Source organism: Corythoichthys intestinalis, chromosome 10 (genome assembly GCF_030265065.1).
Source record: "Corythoichthys intestinalis isolate RoL2023-P3 chromosome 10, ASM3026506v1, whole genome shotgun sequence".
NCBI classification, from domain to species: Eukaryota; Metazoa; Chordata; class Actinopteri; order Syngnathiformes; family Syngnathidae; genus Corythoichthys; species Corythoichthys intestinalis.
The window spans coordinates 53,622,326-53,647,610 of NC_080404.1; the positions used below are offsets into that span (position 1 = coordinate 53,622,326).

General features: G+C 41.4%; 3 protein-coding genes across 5 annotated transcripts in view; 2 read left to right on the forward strand and 1 right to left on the reverse strand.

Moving 5' to 3' along the window:
• Positions 1 to 5,262, forward strand: part of ccdc172 (coiled-coil domain containing 172) — a 29,917-nt gene extending 24,655 nt beyond the window's left edge. For 2 of the 3 annotated variants that reach the window (XM_057847832.1, XM_057847833.1), the window contains exons 8-9: positions 2,866 to 2,953; positions 4,574 to 5,262. In XM_057847832.1, the coding sequence (XP_057703815.1) occupies positions 2,866 to 2,953; positions 4,574 to 4,609 (124 nt within the window). In that variant the 3' untranslated portion in view covers positions 4,610 to 5,262. The remainder of the gene's footprint in view (positions 1 to 2,865; positions 2,954 to 4,573) is intronic. The other variant, XM_057847831.1, reaches the window with a different exon arrangement.
• Positions 5,263 to 5,620: 358 nt separating this feature from the next.
• Positions 5,621 to 10,445, reverse strand: si:ch1073-126c3.2 (uncharacterized protein LOC555816 homolog). The gene is made up of 6 exons (XM_057849071.1): positions 10,280 to 10,445; positions 10,127 to 10,206; positions 9,660 to 9,756; positions 9,421 to 9,533; positions 5,911 to 6,025; positions 5,621 to 5,847 (listed from the first exon to the last, which is right to left on the reverse strand). The coding sequence occupies exons 1-6, from the start codon at positions 10,320 to 10,322 to the stop codon at positions 5,672 to 5,674; spliced, it is 624 nt and encodes a 207-aa protein (XP_057705054.1). The 5' UTR covers positions 10,323 to 10,445; the 3' UTR covers positions 5,621 to 5,671.
• Positions 10,446 to 21,893: 11,448 nt separating this feature from the next.
• LOC130922669 (protein LDOC1-like) lies at positions 21,894 to 22,515 on the forward strand. The gene is made up of 2 exons (XM_057847582.1): positions 21,894 to 22,352; positions 22,432 to 22,515. Exons 1-2 carry the CDS (start codon positions 21,894 to 21,896, stop codon positions 22,513 to 22,515), a joined length of 543 nt encoding a protein of 180 aa, XP_057703565.1.
• Positions 22,516 to 25,285: the final 2,770 nt, after the last annotated feature.

A 25,285-nucleotide genomic window follows, 5' to 3' on the forward strand; every position in this document is an offset into this window, starting at 1 on the left:
TGTCTGAGCGGGACATGTGCGTTAATTTCGTCAAATATTTTAATGTGATTAATTTAAAAAATTACCGCTCGTTAACGCGATAATTTTGACAGCCCTAATATATATATATATATTTCAGGGGTTTTAAAAAATAGGAAAAATTACACGTTTTGGTGTAAATAATTAATGCACTTCAACTTCCGTCCAGTAGTTGGCAACGCGCAGCAGTATTGCCAAACAGTCTGTTAAAGTAACAACAAAATTCAACTAATCTGACTAGAGATTTGTGTATGTCGCCCTCTAGTGGTTGGCTGCTATTACTGGGATGTTTACACACCTTAAGCAGCCTAGAGTCAGTCAATGTAAACAGTAACATGAGCTGCTGTTGGTTGTGTGCTGCGGGCAGTACACCTAGCAACGGTTGTTTTGCTTGGATTAATCCTTATACAAGTCTGAAATTTGGGCTCATTTTGGCCTTTACTCCCAAAAACGTTTTAATTCGTTCTATTTTTAATTGTTTCAGTGTCCCAAACACGTATTTATACGTCTTTTACGTTTTCCAAAATAATCTCACATCTCTAGGTTCTGATTCAAATTAGCTCCAAAGCACAAAGCTGAAAATCCATTTTAAAGCAATAAAACTGGTCGCTAGAGGGCAGTAGCGCATTTGGTAAGACCCCAACCCGATACAACGGAATGAACGGCGGGCTGCATGGCCGGGGCGCAGGTGGAAGACGACTGAATGGACGTCCAGGATGCCAGGCGGCGGACGACCAAGCAGAACAACCGGGATGCCAGGCGCTGGACGACCAAGCAGAACGACTGGGACCACCATTGCAGCGGACGACGCCGTTGAGTCCGTGCTGGAAAGACTAAAAAAATCCTGCTTGCCGAGCAGACCCCGCAGAGACTCAAAAAAAAAAATCTTTGAGACAGGCGGCGATGAGGGAAAAGTTTACCCCGTCCGTCGCGGCCACAACAGCGTCATCTCTGTTATGTGTAAATAAATTGTTTAGAGCTGAAACGAATACTCGAGTAACTCGAGTTTAAAAACTGATCCGAGTAATTTTATTCACCTCGAGTAATCGTTTAATTTTGACAGCTCTAAGCATCACGTTTTGCCCACACTACTTTTAATGCAGGACAACGCGCTGATGTCACGTGCGTAGAGGAAGAAGCAATAAAAAGAAAAAACGACGCAGACGTTGCTAAAAACTAGCCCGCATGATGCTACAGTGGTAGCAGGTAGCGTCTGATGCATCTCTTAGAAATCACGTATGTTGAACTAGATGCGAAATGACAGAGTCAGCGGCGTTAGTAAACAGCCGCCATTTTAAAGCAGTAGACTTGTAAGTGCTAATAAATAAGATTAACGTTACTGTCACTCGCTCACGTAACGTTAGCCCTGCGGAGGGCTAGGTTTCTATTAATTATGACCACTGTCGATGCGTGGCTAACGTGTCTTACACCCAGGCTTTATTTAATCTGTGAAAACATAGCGCTGTAGAGTGATGAGGGTCTAAAATACTTAATAATGCTGACTCTCAATTTTAGCTCAGTAGTCATTGCTGGATAAAACACCAAGTAGCACTGGTCACTAATGTGCTCCAATACAGCAGGTATCATACATTTATTTTGAACATTGCAAAAACTCAAAATCCCATCAGGACTTACAGTTTAGAGTAATTTAAAAATTAACTAGAACTTTAAAATAGCTTGACACAAATAGAAATTCAATTGAAACGCGTGGAAAAACACCTTTTCACCTAACTTTTAAGTGATGTGTGTTATCAAGCGTAATGGCATTTTTAGGTAAGAAATATATATTTGTTTTATAAGATTGTTTTTTGAGTGAAAGCAGTGAATTGGTTACATCTGAGATGCAATTGTTGGCTGTTTTCAACAATGTACATCGAAAATAAAGACATTAATTGACTGAAAATGGTTCATTATTAGATGAAATGTCTTGTTTTCTCATGCATATTTATAATTGCTCTTCACCTAAAAATGTTTTATCCGATTACTCGATTAATAGAATTTTCAGTCGATTACTAAAATATTCGATAGCTACAACCCTAAAATTGTTACTTTTCTATCAAAAGCTCTATTTGTCTTGTTTATTTTGTAAAAGGAAAACACTCAGATGTTTGGGATGTAACTAGAGCAAAAAATAGCTGTGTTAAAGTCAAAGTTATGTTTGAAATGTATGCGTTTACAAAAAGCTCAATTTCACTGTTTTTTTTCATTAGAAATTAGAAAATTGCACAAACTAAGCTATTTTCTAATGCTTATTTCTAAAGAATGGAAAAAGATATGAACTGGTTCCGCAGAGAGGTGTGCCATGGTCCAGTTGTGGACCGCGGTCCGCTAATTGAGGACTCCGGATCTATAGAGTAGACAGGCATATTGATGTGTCAAGAGCCACAGGCCAGATTGCAGTCGTTAATTATTTCTCTGCGGCCTGGTAGCAAATGCACCTCAGACCGGTACGCGGCCCAGTGGTTTGGGACCACTGCTATACATAACCCAATTAATCACATTTAATCTCACATTGCTCAGTCCATGTACTCTACCAGTAAATTAAGGCATGTGAAAACAGGTTCCTCTGTTGGTGACATTTTTAGTCAGTCACTGAGGGTTGCTCAGAGGTGCAACTGAGGCAATGACAATAGATGGGGAGTTTTATTATTTTGTGTAAACTGCCTTTGACCCTTCCATTTCGACTGGTAGTATAAATGATTGCTGCCAGCCCCTCCCAGTCAATATGGATGGGATGTCCATTGCTGTCAATGTGTTAAAATGTCACGTTCATCCTGCCCTTTCACACTTTTCCCATCCTTCCTCATGGACGTCAAGAGTGTTCAGCTCCCCTTTATGTTCATCCAGGCTTAAGAAAGAGCTGGAGAAGTACGAAGATAGAGACATGGAGCTTCTGCTGGAGACCCTCAAGATGGAAGTACAATACCTCCAGGGTGTAAGTAGGCTGTGATGTCATCTCCGTCATAAGAGCCGGGATCCGACTAATGCAGATTGTGAAGCACTGTACATTGCTGGCCAAAAGTATTGGCACCCCTGTAATTCTGTCAGATAATTCTCAATTTCTCCCAGAAAATGATTGCAATTACAAATGCTTTGGGAGTAATATCTTCATGTATTTTGCTTGCAATGAAGAAATGAGAGAATTGGGGGGGGGGGATTATCATTTTACACAAAACTCCAAAAATTGGCAGTGGTACCTTCAGCCTAATAAACAACCGCTTCCGGTATTCATCAATGAGTTTCTTACAATGCTCTGCTGGAATTTTACACCATTTGTCTTTGGCCTACTGCTCCAGGTCTCAGATTTGAGGGGTTCCTTCTCCAAACTGCCATTTTCAGATCTCTCCACAAGTGTTCTATGGGATTCAGGTCTTGACTCATTGCTGGCCACTTCAGAAGTCTCCAGTGCGTTCTCTCAAACCATTTTCTAGTGTTTTTGCAAGTGTGTTTTGGGTCATTGTCCTCTGAGGGAGACCCAGCTTTCTCACACTGGGCCCTATATTATGCTGCAAGGCTTGGTAGTCTTCAGACTTCATGGCATGCACACGGTCAAGTAGTCCAGTGCCAGAGGCAGCAAAGCAACCTTAAAACATCAGGGAACCTCCGCCATGTTTGACTGTGGGGACCATGTTCTTTTCTTTGAGGGGCTCGTTTTTTCCCCCTGTAAACTCTTATGTTGTAAAACGTTTTTGGCTTTCTCACAAACTCCAGCCTGGCTTTTTTATATCTCTGGGTCAGAAGTGTGGTCTTCCTGGGTATCCCACTATAAGAGTTCTGTTTCATTCAGACGCCGACGGAGAGTACGCGTTGACACTGTTGTACCCTCGGACTGCAAGACAGCTTGAAATTGTTTGGAAGTTAGTCGAAGTTCTTTATCCACCATCCGCAAAATCTTTCGTTTAAATCTGTCAATTTTTCTTTTCCGTCCAAATCTAGGGAGGTTGGCCACAGTGCCATGGGCTTTACACTTATTGACACTGGGCATAGTTGACACAGGAACATTCAGGTCTTTGGAGGTGGACTTGTAGCCTTGAGATTGCCCATGCTTCCTCACAATTTTGCTTCTCAAGTCCTCATACAGTTCTTTGGTCTTTTCTCCATGCTCAATGTGGTAGACACAAGGACAGAGGTTGAGTCAACTTCAATCCATTTTAACTGGCAGCAAGTGTGATTTAGTTATTGCCACCACCTGTTTTTGTGCCACGGGTAAGTAACAGGTGCTATTAATTGCACAAATTAGAGAGGGATCATATTTTTTGAAATGGTGCAAATACTTTTGTCCAGCCCATTTTTGGAGTTTGTGTAAAAACGATCATGATTTAATTTTCCTATTCTTTTTTCGTTACGAGCAAAATGAAGATATTACCACCAAAGCATTTGAAATTGTAACTCATTTTCTGGGAGAAATTGAGCATTATCGGACATAATTGCAGGGGGGCCAGTACTTTTGGCCAGCGGTGTACGGTAGTCATCTTTACCCGCGTCACGGTACCGTTCACCACACCAGCACTTATTTTTAGACCTTTAGTCATGTTGTCCTTTGTGTTTGTCGTAGAAAGTGGACAGCCTCTCGGGTGGAGAGCAGCATTAGAAGCGGCGCATTGTTGCTGTGGATTAAGAGGCAAGTCGACATGTTCATGCGGGAATACTCAATGACAAACCCAAACACTTTAATCCTACATGTACATTGTTACTTAGGTGGGATGAAATAAGTTGTATTCCTATGCACAAACTAGTTTTGAAACTTTATGATGGCCCTCAGTTTAGGCAAGATAATTCACAGTTCTGAGCCATATTCCTCCTTTTTCCCATTAAAGACAACAAAAGCGTACCATCTGTTGGTAAATAATCCCAAGTTATGATTTTTGCACCGAAAACAACATTTAAAACTCAGGTAGTCATGAACTCATTGGCTACCATTGACGGCTATAGATGTTCAATCCATTTGAACTGGGATGGGTGGCAGCAGGTGAATGTTAGCTGCCAAGCCTTTCAGGTCAAATAGATTGGACGTCTATCATGAATGGCACTGAACGAGTTAATGTAATTCAAAATGATCTGAAAAATGTCAAATTGGAATGTCTTTATGTTAATCCTGTCAATTTTGTGTGGTGCTCTGCTGTCCTCTAGTGTGCAGTCTGTGTAATTCCATTTCATTTTCAAAGACTGAGTAGAGATTGCAGGCATCTAAATTCTAAGGGGATTCTTCCTCAAATTTGATTAAGGCCATTTTTACCAAGTGTCCAAATCAGATCTGGGACTGCTCAGACTGGGTCACATTTTTGACGCACCTGACAGGTTGCTGTGGCAACGAAGGAGTCAGAGCATAATGATGTCACAAGCATCGTCCATATCTGACATGAAACTCCTTTATGTGGATTGTCTGGCAAAAATCATTTTGGCTCCCCTGACTACAGAAGCCATTCAGTTTCAATGTGGATGGGCTACAAATCATTTTTGCTGCCAGTCTGAACAAGGCCAATGTAGCACAGTCACGTGACAAATACACAGATTATGAATTAAATGTTAAAATAATCACAAGAACATGATGCGTAGTTAAGGTCAGATTGTCTTAAAAGGATTTCCACACATTTCTGGAAACTTTCATTTCGAATTTATTTTCTCACAAAATGATGTTGCATTATTTGAACGCTCAACCACATAGCAGACACGACGACTGTACTTCATCTACCCCGCTGTGTTTCTTGAGCTCCGTTACAAAGTCTTGAAGGATGCTGCTGTTTCTCTGTCCGCGCCGCTTTGTGTTCAAACAGTCTGCATCTTCGGCAAAGTACGCAGTCTTGACGCCCGATACTTGTAAATTCGATTCTACACCACAAAAAACAGCAATCGTACTAAACTGTAGTCAAAGAATTACCAGACTGGACTTACCGGAACAGACAGCTAGCTTGTTTCCACCAATGTACTGCGTACTCCACTTGAAACCCGTTGATGCACTGCACTCTTCAAACACTCTGCTTCTTCTCAGGAAGGCAAAGTCATAACCCTGAGGGCAAGAGTAGGTTTGCATTGGGACATAACACTTGCAACTTTTGGCAACCTTATTTGCGTTGTATAGTGTAGGCAATTTAGATATCCTTACAACATATGGGAAGACTAGAATAGACCCATTATTAAGCAAATTATTTTCAGACTTTTCACTTGCTGAATGTGCTGGTCCATTTCCACCCCCCTAACAGACACACAGCCTCGACAGATTCATGTAGACAACATGCCGCCTCCTCTGCCCCCTTCGAATAGGAGGGATATTACAGGTTTTGACCATCAGCTGCCATTGTTAGTAATCTAAAAATACATCAATGTTGAGGGGGGGAACAACACTAGTTTTGCTACTGAAATTCCGACCTGTATCAGTGTTACCATAACATTAAACTTTGTATATTTGCTAGCCTGCAAAACTACTGCAGTCAGGCCAGCCTCCACAAAGAACAATGAAGTCAAGCTAGCCATCCATCATTTGTATCATTGCATCATGTGCATTACCATAATGCAATGCGGTGGCTTCAGAGTGAAAGTCCTTGCCTGGTACACCAGACTCACCGCTGTTCCAGCTATTAAGTCTGGCCACCATTCACTCGGATACAATTTCCAGGGCGGAGCAAGCCACAGCAAACAGACAGTGGAGTGGACCAATCAGCGACGGGCAGACGTGACGTTAGTAATATGGCGACGGCAGGACGAGGGACTTGCGCGCGGAAGTAAACATACGAAGAGAGCGGAGTTTATTCAACATGGCTAGCGCGAGACAGACTGTTGTCAATGACTCGTGTCGATGTGTTTTTGGTCATTTAAAACTGATTTTACCGTGGACTGGTACATCTTCTCGGCTCTGCCGTTCACCATCTGTGTTGTTGAAGAGACGACTTTCGACGCGCAAGAGTGACGTTGCTCATGAAGAACACGTCACGCAAATAAACTAATCTGATTTGTCGATTGATGTTGTATCTGCTCGAAAAGGCCGTTAATGGGATGGTTCCCAGACTATTTCTCTCAGTGGAGAATAGTCTGGCAGAGCCAGGCAATGAAAGTCTCTTTATTGAAGCAACACTTGTTAACTTTTCCGTTTTGGTGGATTTTAGCGACACCAGTGGACAAAAGCGGTAGCATTTTGCCTTAATGAAGACTGCGTTTCCCATCAAGACTAGTGCACACCCGCACAGTGTCGTGAATAGATCTCCCGGACACCTGCAGAAGGATTAAATGACATTTCTTTCCAGAGGCTGTGTGAAGGCTGAATAGTAATAAGGTTTTGAATCCAGTTGTGGCTAAACAATAGCATATGCCAGTAAGCAGCCATGTGGCCTACCCCACCCCGCTAGCGAGTGAAAGCAGGGCAAATGTTTATTCTATAGTATCCTTTAATCCTGGTAGCTTTTTTTGTCCCTTTCGTTCTCTTTGCGGAATTCGCGCGAAAACGTTCGCATCAACTTCAGTCTTTATAATGAATGGGGAAGTGACTTATGCCGTAAAGCAGTCAGCACATTTGTAGTTTTTTGTGTGGCATTACTCCACCCTCCTCGAATTAGCACCGGTGAAAGACCCCCAAAGTATAAAAGAAGTCATTTAACTAGTTGTCAGTCAACATATCATAAATGTTATGAAAATATTTTTATAAAAAGGTTGAAAAGTTACCTAGTGTTGCTTTAGTGGTTAAATTATACAATTTTAAATTTAGCAGGACTGACTTAATTCTCGTACCTCTACATATGAAGTTAATTCGTGCAGGACCGTGTTTGCAAGTCGAAATGGTCGTATGCCGAAAACGATTTTCCCATAAGAATACATTATACCACCATTAATTTGTTCCATAGCCTGAAAACCTACACTATAGCCTTAAATACTGCTGGTACTATTACATATGGCAATTACACATAGCATTACAATGGTTGAAAAGTTACCTAGCGTTTTTATAAAAATAAAATGAAAATTTCCCCCAAATCACTTGTATTACAATACTTTAGTTTTAGTCTAGGGGTGGTCCAGTGTCCCCCAGAAGTGGGGCCATTCTTGATGGCGCCCTGTTTTTTATTTTTTTTTTTAATAAAGGGTTAACCCTAAACCAGACTTGCACTTCAAAATGTTTTAGTAGTTTTTGAAACAAAAGGTTTGAATCAAATGTCTGAACACCTGAACCAATACACATGAAATTTAGTATAAAATCAATGCAGATTTTGCATTGATCATTTAATCTATCAATTCATTCGGTTCATATTATGAAATGTAGCCTTGACCCCTGTTCAATAATCTGATTGTCTTATTAATATCCCGTCACCATCAAAAAGGTGTACATGCAGGTTATTCTCGCAGTCGGCGTGATGTCACGATGACGTCATCTTGCATAGCAACGTGTCGCCATTTTGAGATTGGGGCACGTACAGGTAAACATCCGTAGACAAACGTTGTCTGAAATTCAGCTGTGTTTTGAGTCTTTTTTCATAAAAATGTCTTAAACATGACTTATTATCACGAGTCACAGCCGACAGGAGGCGATGCAACTTAAAATTAGAGTGTATTGGCCTGCAAATCTGCCCATACAAAGTCGCAGCTGATAGCTGGATAAACAAGCCAAAGGAATTGCCTCCAGTGGAGTTCGGAAACATCTAACTCATAAAGTCACGCAGTAAGTTGACCTTTATCAATTACGTGGAATTTGTACTGTGTGGAACTATGAAAACTGGTAGTATATACGGAGTAATTATTCCTGCCGTAACCGGTAATTCGCCTCCAAGCGTTATTTAGCCGTGAACATGTCACGGCAAAATAACCAATTCCCACCAGACCAATAATATACCGACTGACCGATCGGAGCAGTTCACGGCAAAAGAAAAATAACTTTGAGAGTTGTCGGTTCCGGTAATCATAACCACTGCCTAGTCTATTGAATCCTAGCAGGTAATTGGAGGAGAAAAAAAAAAAAAAAAAAAGATTAAAGTTTACTGCAAACGTAAATGTGCCTGGTCCACGGAACTGTCTTTTACAGTTCCTTGATTGATTGCTTTCAGCCAATTGCTTGTCCTTTTCTTCTCACGAGGAAGAATTAAGAACTTCAAATGCGCCTCCGAACTCTTCCTTGCGTTACCACCCGCAACACGGCAACTTTTAGTCATTTGGACGGAAAAAAATTAAAAAAGACCGCAAATAAGACAAAAGTTCAACGCGTTTGTACTACAATGCACGACAGAGCAACTGCTTGTGACTTGTGTTTTGCCCCCATTTCAATATGGCGACGCTTTGTTGTGGCTGGTGTCGCCATTAATGCCCGGATGTCCGACTGTGAGAATGCAGTTATATCTACTACCAGTATTGAGACCAAACCTACCCCCTTGCTCAAGGGAGGCCTAAAAGATGCCTGTTGGTTAAACTTATTTGTGTGGCACTTACATGGTTGCATAGCGGTTTGCAGAAGCGCTTCTGGGCCACCGTAGCACATGCCAAACCTCCGTTTTGGGGAACCTCAGGTTGAGTGCAATTCACAGGCTCGGCTCCTTTGCATTCTGAATGGTAAGGACAGTTAACCATCAGACATTTGAGAATGTGTGTATGTGTGCGCATTTTGGAGGGATCCAAAATGTTCTTGTTAAAAAGAAAAAAAAAAAAAAAATTGGTTTTATAGTTTTTACCTTGCAGCTGGTTTGTGTGCAGCATTTGCGTGAGACTCCTCATGTGGACTAGCAAACCGGCCTTCTGTTCAGGGTTTATGTTGCATTCTACTGCCACCTGGTGTTCAATGTCAGGAACACACCCAGAAACCTTAGACATCTATATTTTGTACAATATTTTTATAAAAATGAAAGCATTTCTCATTTGCGGTCTTTAGAACCTTTCAGTCCAAGGGAGTATATTTTTTGACTCGTCTCTACAGCCCACCATTTGCTATGGTGCTAGATTTTATTAGAGTCAATAGAAATAAGCAAACACAGTGCAGTCATGCACCACTTTTGAAATTATGTCAGCAGCTACTGTGCAGTTTGTTCCAGCCATAACCCTTGGAAGCTGTGTAAATTTACACAAAATTGGCCAAACAAGAACAAAGATGTTTCTCGAACATTGTGTCCAAATGACATGATTACACTTTATGAAGAAGTACCTTTAGATTCGCCTTTAGGTCATCCACCAATTGAGTGCTGCAGTTTTTTGTTTGAACAACTTGGCATGAGTGAGCAAACACTGTCGGAATGAAAACAAAAACATTGGTATCGGGATAAATGTACAAACAATACACATCGAGTGTTAAAATTACCTGCCAGCAAGCACAGAAAAGCCAATGTTCTTTTAGTTGCCATCGTGCGTTGAAGTAGGTTGTCCAGCAGAACTAAACTTAACCCTGTCAGTGAATTTATTTACTCAAGCTTTGGGAGCAAAGTTTATCAGATTGGCCAATATGCAGAAGTCAAGCTCTGGAATATTTATGAGATCAGTGATAATCTAGCAGGTGTGTCCGTGCAGGTGATGCTCGTTGGCAGTAATGAGGGTTGAATAGTGAAATGTGCTAGGAGCCATATTATGAGCAGGGGCAGTACCGAGGGGGTGCTGGCGGTGTGATTGCACCCCGGCCCTGGGACGGGCTGGATCGTGGAGATGTGAAAAAATCAAAACCGAGTGTCAGGCCACCTCGTTTATGTTCTATATCATAGACTTCATTACCTATTGACATGACACTTCATCGTTCTTTGCGTCATGCCTTACCATAGGGGGCTGAGCTTGAAGCTAAATTTAGTTATAGTCAGCCGAAGACTGCCCACACTCATGTCTAAGCTGGATTCAAGCTTGGATTTTTAAACAACGAAAGCTCTACCGCATACAAACAGGATGGGTTGTCTCAGGAGTGATTTGTTCGAGGATTCAAGGTAAGTATTATATTTTTTGTACCACGCATGCATTTTTGAAACGTTGTGAAAAAATCAATGAGAGAGTGGGAACCGCTACGGCATTGGCGTCATTCTTCGGCATGTGTATATGTAAAATAGATGCCTAACTGCCCGGTTTTTTGCTCTTTTAACAAAAAATCGAGACTTTTACGTCCATATCTATGAAGAATTCGGGGATTTAAGCATTTATTCACAAGAATTTTCACCATGAAAGCTCTGTTTACATCAGGCGGCCACTAGCCTCATTCACTAACAGAGTAGCATTGTACTCAGCTATATTTACGTAAAATAAATGCTAAATGCATGTTATGTTTGCTTATAACCAAGAATCGAGACAGTTTTACGTCCATATCTATGAAGAATTCGGGGATTTAAGCATTTATTCACAATAATTTTCACCAGAAAAGCTCTGTTTACGTCAGGTGGCCGCTAGCCTCATTTGCTAACAGAGTAGCATTGTACTTAGACATATTTATGTAAAATAAATGCTAAATGCAGGGTTTTTTTTTTTTTTTTTTTTTTTTTGTGCTTTTAACACAGAATCGAGACTGTTTTACGTCCATATCTATTAAGATTTCGGGTATTTAACTATTTATTCACAAGAAGTTTCGCCAGAAAAGCTCTTTTTACGTCAGGCGACCGCTAGCCTCATTTGCTAACAGAGTAGCATTGTACTTAGACATATTTATGTAAAATGAACGCTAAATGCACATTTATTTTTTTTGCTTTTAACCAAGAATGAAGACAGTTTTAGGTCCATATCTATGAAGAATTCGGGGATTCAACTCTTTATTCATAAGAATTTTCACCAGGAAAGCTCTGTTTACGTCAGGTGGCCGCTAGCCTCATTTGCTAACAAAGTAGCATTGTACTTAGACATATTTATGTAAAATAAATGCCAAATGCACGTTTGTTTGTTTTTTGCTTTTAAACAAGAATCAAGACTGTTTTACGTCCATATCTATGAACTGTATAATGACAATAAAGGGCTATTCTATTGTATAATAAGTTGTGATTGCATATAGAATTTATTATTAATCTATAAACTATTTATAATTGATTCTGCATGTGTTCCCTCAAATATTAAGTTTCTTATGATAAAATTGAGTGATGTATTAGCTGTTGAAAAAAATTTAAGTTGCTATTTTGGGCAAAAACCTATATATGTTAAATATTGCTTTTGATCCTGAAAATTTAGGTGATTGTCTCTGCATTTGGTGATTTTTGTGTATCTAGTGTAAAATCTGAGAATTTTATAAATAAGTATACAGTATATATGTTTTATTATACTTATATAAAAAGTTATTAATCACACTTGAATATGTGTTTGAACGATTTGTTAAGAGAACTGCAAAAAAAGTTAGCTTTTTATAGCATTTAAGCTAGCGGACTTTTTTGTATACCTGGATCCTCATTTATTGATTTTTATGAATGCATGTTTGAGGCTTAACTCAGGTTGTTCAAATTTATTTTTTAAATGAAAGTGCAAGTCTGCATAGCTTGAAGAAATACTCGGGAATTTTATTTTGAATTCGCATTTAATGCTCTTTTGAAAGTGCAGTCTTAGCAAGCCTTTGTTTTACATCTCCTAAAATTGATTCGCTAACGTATCAAATGTTCCTAATCTTATTACTCAATTATTCAATATATACTAGGCCTGAACGATATTGGAAAAAACTATTGTTGCGATTTTTTTTTAGGTGTGCAATATATTGCGATATTATATTGCGATAATAAAAAAAAAAATAAAAATAAAAAAAAAAAATAAAAAATTTAAAGAAATATTCACTAGATGACTTGAATAGCTGTTTGGAAATACTTTGCATGACACACCGTGACCACAGTGTATTCATATAATACCGTTTCATTTGTGAATGATTAAGATTGCTGTATTATTATGAAGGGATCCAGGAAGCCATGTCTGCACAAAATAGATAATTTCTTGAACACAATATTTGACACTTCAACAGCAGCAAATACATTAAATGACAAATAAAAGAGCATGTGCATTCGTCCCCTGAGTTTTTGACAAAATATAACAATAAATAACAACTTCGGTAAAATAACAACAAAGTTGTAAACATATTTGAACAAAAATATTAAATATGACAAATAAGAGTTGTTCACAAACTATAACAATAAATAAGAACCTCAGTAAAACAATAAAGTTGTCAACATATTTGAACTTAAATATTAAATCTGTCAAATAAAAGTGCAAGTGCATTAGTCCCCTGAGTTGTTTACACAAAATATAACAATATAGAACTGCAAAACTGCAACAAAGTTGTAAAAATATTTTAAAAATATTAAGTATCAAAACTTTATGTGCAGCTGTACTATAGTTATTTGAAAAATACGATTTACAGTTAATTTAAATATAAAAGAAACAGAAACTCAATTGAACTTGTAAATAATTGAACTGAATAACAGCAAATAACTGATGAATAACAGAACCATTTTAACTCCCAAATGTATGTATTTGTCTGCATATCGTCCACCTTCCTTGCTCAGCAATTCTCAACTGGGTCTCATAGGTTTTTGGCCAAGACTATTAGTTTATCCACCATTGCAGGCTTGAGACAACAACGTTGGCACGTAACAATGTTCCCACCTGTACTAAAAAGCCTCTGATGGGAAGCTCGTAGCAGGAATGCATAGATACCTGCGTTTTAAATGGTCCCACATGTTCGACGGATTACTTCTTGTTGAGGCAACCATGGCGAGGCACTGTCAACAGGGCTGTTTTTTGTTCCTTATATTCTTGTCGATAGCCAAAATACTTCCAAAACTCCTTTTGGAGACAGTCTTCCCTATTCAACGTGCTGCTTGATTGCTTGCTTTCACTTTGAAAACGGCCCCTCCTCCCTCCGCTCTGCTGTTCGGCCCCTCCTCCCTCCACTCCGCTCTAGCAGGGGAGGGGGAGGGGGAGGAGCCGATTCCTGCGAGCTGGAGAGAATGAGAGACTGTGCACTCTCTTTCTCGCTCCTTGCTCAAAACAAACGTTTGTGGATTTAAAAAAATGAAATGAAAAAACTATCGCACGTCCTTGCGATGGGACTATTGCGCATGCGCACATCGCGATGGCGATGTTTAAACGATATATCGTTCAGGCCTAATATATACTGTAAGTAAATATTCAATATTCAATTGTCAATATATAGAATACAATATATATATATATATGTATATATATATATATATACTGTATACAGTTGTCAATATTCACAATATAAGTAACTAATTGATAGATTGATCGACTACTAAGATAATCGATAGCTGCAACCCTTGACACCTCATTGGTAGAACCGTCCGGCCCGATTTTTTTGGTTATAATAATATACTATTTTTACACAAAAGGCCATTAATTAGGTACATATTTGAGTTATATAATATATATATATATAGAGTGTATTTGTAATACAAAATATACTAGAATTAAATCTATCCTGCTAAATTTAAAATTGTATAATTTTACGCTTAAGGTCCTGACCCTTTATGTGTGTGTGCGTGTGTTTGTGTATTTACTCAATCCTGAATTATCATCAAAGCATTTCATCCAGTATAAAATTGATTAAAATCAGCACTTTAACACTCATCGGCAGCCATTGTGTTTCATTGAATGACGGCAAATAAAAAGTCCTGATGGTGGTGCTGTCAACCCGTATTATCAGCGCCAGCCGGCTGCTTTGAAGCCATATGTCAGCACGAAAGCAAACATCTCGGCGGTGACGCCGTCGCTCGCTCGCAGCGCTTGAATAATAGAAGGTGATGGCATCTATTATAGATGCGTGACAATCAGCAGCCGCCTCAATAATTGAGGCTTTTAACAGAAACCGTTGTGCTCGTTACTGCTCGCGATTGTCTCTTTGCCTTTGATTCTGGCCGCCCCGGAGACTTGTCATCGTTTTCTTGGCGCCGCCGCTGAACTTTTTCCCTTTGCTCTGTGCTGGCGTGTTTGTTTTCCCGCAACTTTTATCCCGTCAAATCAGAGCGAAGTGCCGCGTGCTCGGATATGACAGATACACTCAACACGGTTAGTTCTAAAGCCATTCACAGCGACACCAAAAGGCTTTGTAAGTGTCGTTCGTGTTCTCAAATGTCGGTCGTTTAGTATCTCATGCTTCTAAATGAAGTGGGAGCGATCGATATCGGAAACGTTATATTTATTCAACTTTTTTAATCCTGAGCCATGAGGAAAACGAAATATAAAACACGTAGTTTACTCACTTCCTCGTCCGTCTAATGGTCCTTCGATTGCCGGACCTGTTTTGCCCATTCTTCGCGGTGAATACGATCTTTTGGAAACCCCAAAAGTAAAGATGTCGGGTCCAATCACATCATTTTCAAAGTATCGGAATCGGCAAAAAAATATCGGACATGCCGTTTTTTTAATATATATACTGTATATTTTTTAATTAAATCGTTTTCTAATTATATTTAACGTTACAGACAAAATGTCTTACACTCATCCAGAGTCTTTAGTTTTGGCATAAAGTAGGGCTATCAAATTTATCGCGTTAACGGCGGTAATTTATTTAAATTAATCACGTTAAAATATTTAACGCATGCGCTGCACGACCTACTCACGCATTGTCGCGTTCAAACTATAATGGCACCGTTTTACCTATACAGGTATATAGAGCTAAAAGGCAGCGTAAAATGAGTAGAGTGAATTTTGGCAGTCTTTAGAGCCTTTTGTTAATTAGCTAAAGCCTTACAATCCTTCTCTCACCAATTAGAAATATCGTGGGAAGCAATGTGCTGAAGCAAGGTAGTAGTTGATCTTTTTCTTAACACCCTATGTTACTTCCCAATGCAGAGAAGATATATCAATTGGTGCCACTACGCACAGTCATGGTTGCACTTCCCATCATGCATTTGGGCAGAACAGTTAAATGGCTACAGTATCATTTACTGAAAGCTCAACAAATACACTACATGGCAATATTTAGTCACAATATACAAAGTCACATTTATCCTTTAAGAATTACAAGTCTTTCTATCCGTGGATCCCTCTCACAGAAAGACTGTTAATAATGTAAATGCCATCTCGAGGATTTATTGTCATAATAAACACAGTACTTATGTACTGTATATTCATCCGAGTTTTATTCATTTTTTTTTTAATGCATTGCCAAAATGTATATGATCGGGAAAAATTATCGGGAATGATCGGGATCGGATCGGGAGCAAAAAAACATGATCGGAACAACCCTACTCAAAAGGTGAAGCAACAAAAGCCTGCACCGCATTGGGCTGGCATGACACATAAAATCAGCGAATCCGCAGTCCTTCTGCATACAATAGTATAGATGGATAGTGGTGATGATCTAATTCACCCACGTCACATCCGCCTTCTTCTTCAACCCGGTATAAAATCTTAAAATTATGAATGAAGAAACAAAACTAAGCTTTGGATCCTCAGCAGCAACAACCTGAACATGACAAATTTAATTTACCAAGTTTTGCGAAAGAGATTATGTTAAAAAAATAAAAATAAAAAAGGAACCAACAGGTTGCTAGCAAAATTGCTACCATTCGAAAAAGTGTCTACGTTAGCTCGCTGGCTGTCATTGACGGCTCTAGACATCCAATTTATTTTGACTGTATTGGACGTCGAGCGCTGTCAATGGCATTGAAACCAAAGCATTCAAAGCTAGTCATTTGTGGCCATTTACAGGTCACTTCCTGTTCATTTTAGGGTATGTACAATTACTTCCTGTTCATTTGGGGACATTCTTGAGTCACTTCCTTTTCATGAACCTAAAATCAACAGGAAGTGACCTGTAAATGCCCCAAAAGGAAAAGGAGGTGACCGAAAAGCAGCAGGAAATGATGTGAAATGCCATAAAATGAACTCAATAAATCAATATAATGCCAAACAGATTGCTATGCATAGTCTTAACTTTGGATTTGAGATCAGAGCAGGTTTTGACAAGATAACAATCGGTAAATTACTGTATATGCCAATTTATTCACTTATTTTAAAGGGAACCACTGACAGAAAGACTTCTGTTTCTTCAAAGATAAATGTTAGGATGAGTTATAATAATTTGATATTCAACCCCCTCTTAATTTTTTCGTTTTTATAAAATTTGAAAAGTTAGTTTAACTAGTAGGTCGCCATTGTTGTGGATGATGCAATGCACTCTGGGTAGTGACGTCACTAGGTGGCGCTGCCGCACCTTCACAGTGTCAGTCGTTAGCTACATAAACATGTTATCGGCTCTGCCCTTCCAATTTGAACCCAAGCAGAAAAGTGATGAGTAGGACTTTCGATATTTCACAAAACGAGCAGCAAAAGGTATACAGTGGGATTCGAACCCAGGTTTCCCGTGCAACAGACAAGCGCCCAAAGGACTATACTTCCACGTGACGTTAAAGTCATGATTTTCCTTATAGAGCAATCGCAACTAGTGTTGCACCGATACCATTTTTTGGCCCCGATACCGATACCTGGCTGTGCAGTATCGGCCGATACCGATACCATACCGATACCACCCCGTTTATATATATAGAATTTTTTTTTTCTCCCCCAAAGCGCTACATAATTGGATGTGAAATCATTGCTATCAAGTCTTTGTCAGGCTGTTGCTTACCTTTGCAAAATAGGAAAAAGACTAGTACAAAGTATAATACTAGCCCAACAGTAAGAAAGTAAAAATAAGTTCATAATAATAAACTCTGAATGAACTGAGTAAACTTCTTTTAAACCTCTCAAAGGCCAAACAGTGCAACTTTCATGAAATTATTGTCACATTCTGCTGCTGGTTAGATTGTGTTTTGTTGCTGGGCTGTTAGTGGGGGCGTTCCTGACGTTGCACCTGAATCCAATGCGGGCTCATCAACGCAGCATTTAAGCACGGGTGAGCTCGGAGAGCTGCCGAGATATTTGCTTTGCTGATCGCCATTTGACATCTCGCACCATCGTCTCGCTACATTTGCTTGTTATGCCCCTGCATTGGGGTTTTTTTTCTGTTAGTGTGCTGCACTCCTTTGTAACATCTACCCTGTGCAGGTATTTGAGTGTTTTTATTTTGGCTTTTTAGCTCGCTGCCTATCGTCTTGGGTAACCTTCGAGTTTGTAGTATTGAGCTCCGTCGACCTGCTGTCACTGTTATTTCTACTATCCCGCGATCGCGTGTAATTTTTTGTTTGCAATTAAACCCTTGGAGGATGGTGCTCCATCGCATACTTCAATCTCTACCTCAAAGTTCCTTAAGGCAAAGAAGATCAAGATCTTCCAGGACTGGCCAGCCCTGTCACCAGACATGAACAGGATGTAAGAGGAAGCATGGAAGACGAAACCCAAGAATGTTAATGAACTCAGGGAGGCATGCAATACTGTTTTCTTTGATGTTCCTGATGACTTCATCAATAAATTGTATGAATCCTTGCCGAAACGCATGGATGCAGTCCTTCAAGCACATGGAAGTCATACAAAATATTAAATTTGGATCTCACAGCACTACTACTTAGTTCACTTATGTTATGTAACATATTTTTGTATTTGAAGTACATTTTTTGTTCAATTTTCACACTACTTTAGGCGACAAAACATTTGTCTTTCCAAAATTTGACCTTTATGTCGTCATTAATTGATAAATCTTTTTTCAGTGAAACAAATATATTTTTATACATTCAACATTTTTTGGGAGGGTCTTAGCTTTCATATGAGACATTTCTGAAACCAATTAAATAATTAAAAGTCAGGTTATTAGCAATTGTTTCTACAAAATGGATTAGTGACAAGACTTTTGTGAGGGACTGTAGGTCGGAATCAATAAGACTTTAAAAAAAAAAAAAAAAACTCGATGGAAAACCGTGGTGAGAAGCAGACAAACGAAAAAAAATACAAGGCAATGATGCAACTAGCAAAGAATGCATATACAAACTATCAAATGGCAGGAGGTCAATATCTTAGCAAGCCGCCTAGGATCGGTTTAAAACACTCCTGATGAGCTGGAAATGGATGCAGGTATGAGGTTGAGAACTCCGCACACATCTCTGTAACAAAACAATCTGACCAGGAGCAGAATGTGGCAAAATCATGACAGTCATCATACTAGCTTTGCTTGCAAGCTAGCACCGCTATTCTCCCAGTCCAGCCCAACTGCGTCATCACCCCCAGCGGGCACTGCGCGCGTAAAACATCCCTCCGTAGGTCAAAACATGTACTAAATATTATAGATTTTCAAATAAATGGCAATAATATATGTGTTTCTAATAACGTATTGCAGTAAAAGCGAACAATTTTGGCTTATTACAGCCTACAAGGTTCCCTTTAAAGTGTTGTTCAAAAAAGGTAGCTTTTTGTCTCCCCCACCATTTTTATGCAGTGTTCCTGTCAAAACAAGCTTGCGTCAACATCCACATAATCAATTCGCTTCCCATCAGTTGACTGAAATGTATTTTATATGCACGTAAACTGAGTTAGCGACGCAGGCTAGCCATCCAAGGGGCCAAATTTCAGAACGGCCAATAACATCCATGAGCTGTTTTTAATTACTATTCCGCGTTTGTCAGTGTTGTAAACACATTTTACGGCCCCTTAAGAGAGCTTTTGTGGGAGTCGTGTGAAAATGGTGTCGGACGGAATGAACGCGGGAACCGTGTTTAACAGGCTTTTAATTCGTAACATCACTGCCAAACTGCACTGTTTAAATAACAAGGATGTTCGCAGGTAGAGTGAACTAGCAATCAAGAACTTCTTTGGAAATTAGCTGGTTACGACACTTCAAAAACACCAAAATTTGTCTGCTATTGACACCGCTAGATGTCCAATCCATTTTGGCTGGGAGGCGTAAATGAACATGGCAGTTAAACAATCCAATAAAACCAAGAATGATGGAAGAAAATGATTCTATTCATAGTGATTGAAACCTTAAAACATGCAATTTAAAGCAACACTAGGTAACTTTTCAGTTTTGGTCGATTTTAGCAACGCAGTTGGAAAAAAAAGCTGTAGTGTCTTGCCTTAATGAAGACTGCGTTTCCCATAAGAACCAGCGCACAGTGTCTGAAAATTCTCATTTTCCAGTTGCCTGCAGATTAATTGAAATACATTTCTGTTTCCAGCGGATGTGTGAAGGAATAATAATGAGGTAATGAATCCAATTACAGTACTATGAAAAAGTATCGAAACCTTTGGGAATTTCTCACATTTCTGCATAAAATCACCATCAAATGTGATCTGAGCCTGGTCAAAATCACACAGATGAAAAAACTGTCTGCTTTAACTAAAACCACCCAAACATTTATAGGTTTTCATGTTTTAACGAGGATATTCTATTCATTTAAATTCAATTTTATTTGTATAGCCCTATATCATAACAAAGTTGTCTCAGAGGGCTTTACAGAGTCAATCCGATACAGTCAGATACAGTTGATGAATCAGAAGAGTTTTGGGACACTGAAACGATTGAAAATAACATGTATTTATACGTTTTTGGGAGCAAATGAGTTAAGTGCAATTTTGCATTCTGGCGAAGACTACCATTTCTTTATTGCAGGCCAAAGTGGTTAGTACATTGTCTTTTTCTATTAGCCTAAATGTAGCCATGTTAACATTTGACAATGTTTAGTATAGATGTTTTTAGGGCTGCAGATACCAGTTATTTAAGTAATAGATTAATCATAGTAGTGCTGAAACGATTAATCGATTAACTGGAGTAATTCAATTTGAAAAAAGAAAATTAAATTTTGCTGCTTCGAGTATTCGTTTGTGGCGTTGTAATGGTTTGTTTTGAAGGTGTTTGCATTTAGTTTTATTGATTTGGGTGGATGCTCTGCCGTCTAGTGGCAACTGTGAATATGATATAACTCATTTCACATGGCTGAATCCATCCGGTCCCTGTTAAGACCAACGTAAGCTAAGTTTTTGTTTGAGCTAATATTTTTCTTAATGCATTGGCAATTTAGTTTATAGAAATATTTAGCCGTTTTTTGTGGGAATATGTGTTTGAACCATTGAAGAGCATTTTTTAAAAAAGCATTTTATAGCTTTATGGCATTTTATGTAGAGATGCACGATAATATCGGTCACCGATAATTATTGGCCGATAAGGGCAATTATGACGTCACACAGATAATCCAGATAAAACGAAATTCAACCGATAATGATATCCGATAATTATATACTTGATTTAGCCTCCAAATGTGCGCAATCAACAGTTTTGTCCAATTCTGCTAGTTTTAAGGAGGTGTTTTTGCAGTGTAGTAATGTGATATATGTTAGGAATGGCTTACTTTTAAAGGCATTTTTGTGCAACTTGGGTGTTTACTCTCTAAGTAATTGTTGCCAAAAGCTTACCATTACACAACGTCATTGCCATTGTTTAGTGTTTGGAATTTACTACTTGTTCACATTTGATGATTCAAAAGATAGCACTTGTGACGTTCTGCTGCTGGTTAGATTATGTTTTGTTACAGAGCTCATTGTGGGGGGCGTTCCTGACGTCGCACCTGCACTCAATGCGGCTCATCAACACAGCATTTAAGCACGGCTGATCCCGAAGAAAGCTGCCGAGATATTGCTTGCTGATCGCCATTGCATTTTCGCACTATTGCCTCGTTACTCTCGCGTATTCCTGCCTAGGATTTTGTTTGTTGTGCTGCTCTTCGGCGTATCTCTACCTTGTGCAGGTATTTGAGAATTTGTATTTACCGGCTATCTGCCTATTGTCTCAGTTACCCTCGAGTTTGCATTATTGAGCCCCGTCGACCTACTGTCACGGACCCTTTTTGTTTTTCTGCCTTTCCGCAATCGCGTGTTGTTTTTCGTTAGTGCTTAATAAACCCTTGTATTACCGAGCCCCGTCGACCTACTGTCACGGACCCTTTTTGTTTTTCTGCCTTTCCGCAATCGCGTGTTGTTTTTCGTTTGTTATTAATAAACCCTTGAACGCCATCCTCGCTTGTTGTCTGCTGCTTGGTCCAACCTTATTTCCGCATTCGCGGACGTAACAGAATATCTCGGCCATAACAATGGACCAAGCAGACGGCGAGCCAGGACAGCACGCTAGCCCGCACGATCGTGTTTTGCATGAGATTATGTCGGCTATAAGAGCCCTTACCGCTAATATGTGCTCTCTGGAGGCACGGGTGGATCAGGTTTGCGCTTACCGTCCCGTTTCACCTGCGACCGCGGCGTCGACGCACGGTCCCCTCGCTGCGCCATCTGCTCCGGTTGCCACTTCATTGCGTGAGCCAAACATTCCTCACCCGGCCCGCTATGGTGGGGAACCTGGTTCGTGCGGCCAGTTTTTGCATCAGTGTTCCCTGGTTTTTGACCAACAGCCCCTCACGTACTCCTCCGATAGATCCAGAGTCGCGTTCGTTATGAGCCTCCTAACCGGTAAAGCGGCAGCGTGGTCCATGGCGATCAGCAATCAGTACCCCGAGATTCGGAACACCTTTCCTGGTTTCGTGGAGGAAATGAGGAAGGTTTTCGATCATCCCATTCGGGGTAAAGAAGCTGGCAGTCGCCTGCTAGACCTGACTCAGGGAAAACTTTCTGTCGCAGACTATTCTGTCTCTTTCCGCATCCTCGCTGCAGAGAGCGGCTTTGACGACGCGGCTTTATGCAGTATCTTCCGGAGGGGGCTAAATCCGCTGGTGAAAGATGAACTGGCTGCCCGCGATGAAGCAGGGGATCTGGAGGACCTTATTGGTCTTTCTGTACGTTTGGACAATCGACTTCGCGAGCGGGAGCGCGAGAGAGGCTTGGAGTGGCGCAGCGGTTCGACAAGTGCCGTCATCGGGAGGGCTGCCCCAGCGGCGCGCATGGGGGTCTCCAATCCGTCGTCTCTTCCCTCCTCTGATCCTGGATGGCAGTCTACGTCCAACGAGGAGCCCATGCAGCTCGGCGGGAAGAGACTCACTGCAAGGGAGCGCAGCCGACGCATGGCATCACGGCTCTGCCTGTACTGCGGGGAACCCGGCCATCACGTCGCTTCCTGTCCAACGAAACCCCGGGCTGGCTGCGGCGGCCATCTTGCCCAGGTACCTACGTCTGAAAGTGGCCACGCAGCGATGCAGTCTCCATCCAGTGGTACTCCTCCGGGACAATGTGAGTACCCGCACACAGCCACAAAGACGGCTGAAAAGCTCAAGAACACAAGACTACAGTTGCCCGGTATTATTACGGGGAAAGAACGCAGCTGTAAGGTAACTGTGTTAGTCGATTCGGGAGCTGATGACTGCTTCGTGGACTATTCTGTCGTTGACTCGCTTGGTGGTGCCTTAATTAAATTAAAGGACCCCCGGGAGGTGCGGGATCTTAACGGGGACTTGATATCCACCATAACCCACGAAACAGAGATTCTAACGCTGTCTGTGTCCGGTAACCATGTCGAGCATCGACCGTTTTTTGTTATGCCAACCAAGTTGGCTCCAGTTGTTCTTGGTTTAACATGGCTGAAGCAACATAACCCAGACATTGACTGGGAGGTCCCTAGGATAAACAATTGGAGTGTTCATTGTCACTCGCATTGCTTGCGCGCGGCCTCGTATTCCCCGGGGACGTCTGTGCCGCGTGAGCCGGAACAGGTAGACTTGTCGTTGGTGCCTCTTGAATACCACGACCTCAAGCTGGTCTTTAGCAAGGACCTAGCTAAGTCTCTTCCACCACATCGCCCCTATGATTGTTCCATCGATTTGATTCCGAATTCTAAATTGCCCTCCTCTCGGCTGTATCAGGTGTCGAAACCTGAGCAGGAGGCCCTGAATGAATACATAACGTCGTCCCTTGCAGCCGGGCTAATCCGACCATCCAAATCCCCTGTCGGGGCAGGCTTTTTCTTTATCGATAAGAAAGATAAGACCCTCCGCCCGTGCGTGGACTACAGAGGTCTGAACGACATAACCGTCAAGAACAAATACCCTCTACCTCTCCTGGACTCGGCGTTCGCGCCTTTACAAGCTGCGTCCGTTTTTACCACTCTAGACTTGCGCAATGCTTACCATTTGGTGAGGATTAGGGAGGGGGATGAATGGAAGACGGCGTTTAACACATCCATTGGCCATTTCGAGTACTTAGTCATGCCATTCGGACTCACTAATGCGCCAGCTGTTTTTCAGAATTTGGTTAATGACGTGCTCAGGGACATGATCGGCCGGTTTTGTTTCATTTACCTAGACGATATTCTTATTTTTTCCAGAAACCTTGACGAACACAAGCAGCATGTTCGGCTGGTCCTACAAAGGCTACTTGAGAACCGGTTGTACGTGAAAGCCGAAAAGTGCAAGTTCCATGCACAGTCGGTCCAGTTTCTGGGGTTCGTTGTGGAGAAGGGCCAGTTAAAGGCAGATCCAGCTAAAATACAAGCTGTGGTCGAGTGGCCTTCTCCGACATCAAGGAAGCACTTGCAAAGGTTCCTTGGGTTTGCCAACTTCTATAGGCGCTTCATCCGCAACTACAGTCAGAAGGCTGAACCTTTGACAAGGCTTACATCCATAAAAGTTCCGTTCCGATGGACCCCAGGGGCTGAGGCCGCGTTTACAGCGCTTAAACGTTCTTTTACTTGTGCCCCTGTACTAGTTCACCCTAACTCTGATTTGCCGTTTATTGTAGAGGTGGATGCCTCGGATTCAGGAGTGGGGGCGGTTCTGTCACAGCGTTCCCCAGTCGACCAGAGGGTTCACCCCTGTGCCTTCTTCTCACGTCGCCTCAGTCCTGCCGAACGAAACTATGACGTTGGGAACAGAGAGCTGCTAGCCATCGTTTTGGCACTTCAGGTATGGAGGCACTGGCTGGAAGGGACGTCGTTGCCCTTCGAGATCTTCACGGACCACAAGAACCTGGCGTACATCAGGGCAGCCCAACGCCTGAACTCACGTCAAGCCCGCTGGGCCCTGTTTCTCACCCGTTTCAACTTCACCATCACATACCGCCCTGGGTCTCGCAATACTAAGCCAGATGCCTTGTCCAGGGTCTTCAGTCCAGTCACCTACGAATCTGTTCCGGAACCCATTGTGCCTGCGGTCCGTGTGGTGGGCGCTCTTCAATGGGAGGTGGAGAGGAAAGTCACAGACTCGTTGCAAGATGGGGTCATACCAGTCGGGTGCCCCAAGGACAGACTGTTTGTGTCTCAAGACCTCAGGTCGGAGGTACTACAATGGGGACACGCCTCCAGAGTGGCCTGTCACCCAGGGGTCTCTCGGACTCAGTTCCTGATCTCCCAGAAGTTTTGGTGGCCTGGGATGAACATGGACATCCGAGCGTTTGTTCTCGCCTGCTCTGTCTGTGCCCGCAGCAAGGCGTCCCATCGTGCTCCCTCCGGCCTCCTGCGACCACTACCAATTCCGTCCCGTCCATGGTCCCACATCGCCTTGGATTTCGTCTCTGGGCTCCCGGTGTCTCAGGGAAAGACGGTGGT

Bases quoted from the DNA above. Each gene is read 5' to 3' on its own strand.
- si:ch1073-126c3.2 (XM_057849071.1), bottom strand. From the start codon at position 10,322: ATGGCAACTAAAAGAACATTGGCTTTTCTGTGCTTGCTGGCAG. The intron at 9,757-10,126 runs GTACTTCTTCAT...ATTGAACACCAG, and splicing joins ACCTAAAGGCGAATCTAAAG to GTGGCAGTAGAATGCAACAT. The intron at 6,026-9,420 runs GTAAGTGCCACA...TCTTGCCCTCAG, and splicing joins GCAAACCGCTATGCAACCAT to GGTTATGACTTTGCCTTCCT.
- LOC130922669 (XM_057847582.1), top strand. From the start codon at position 21,894: ATGGACCAAGCAGACGGCGAGCCAGGACAGCACGCTAGCCCGCACGAT. The intron at 22,353-22,431 runs GTTTTCGATCAT...TTTCTGTCGCAG, and splicing joins TCGTGGAGGAAATGAGGAAG to ACTATTCTGTCTCTTTCCGC.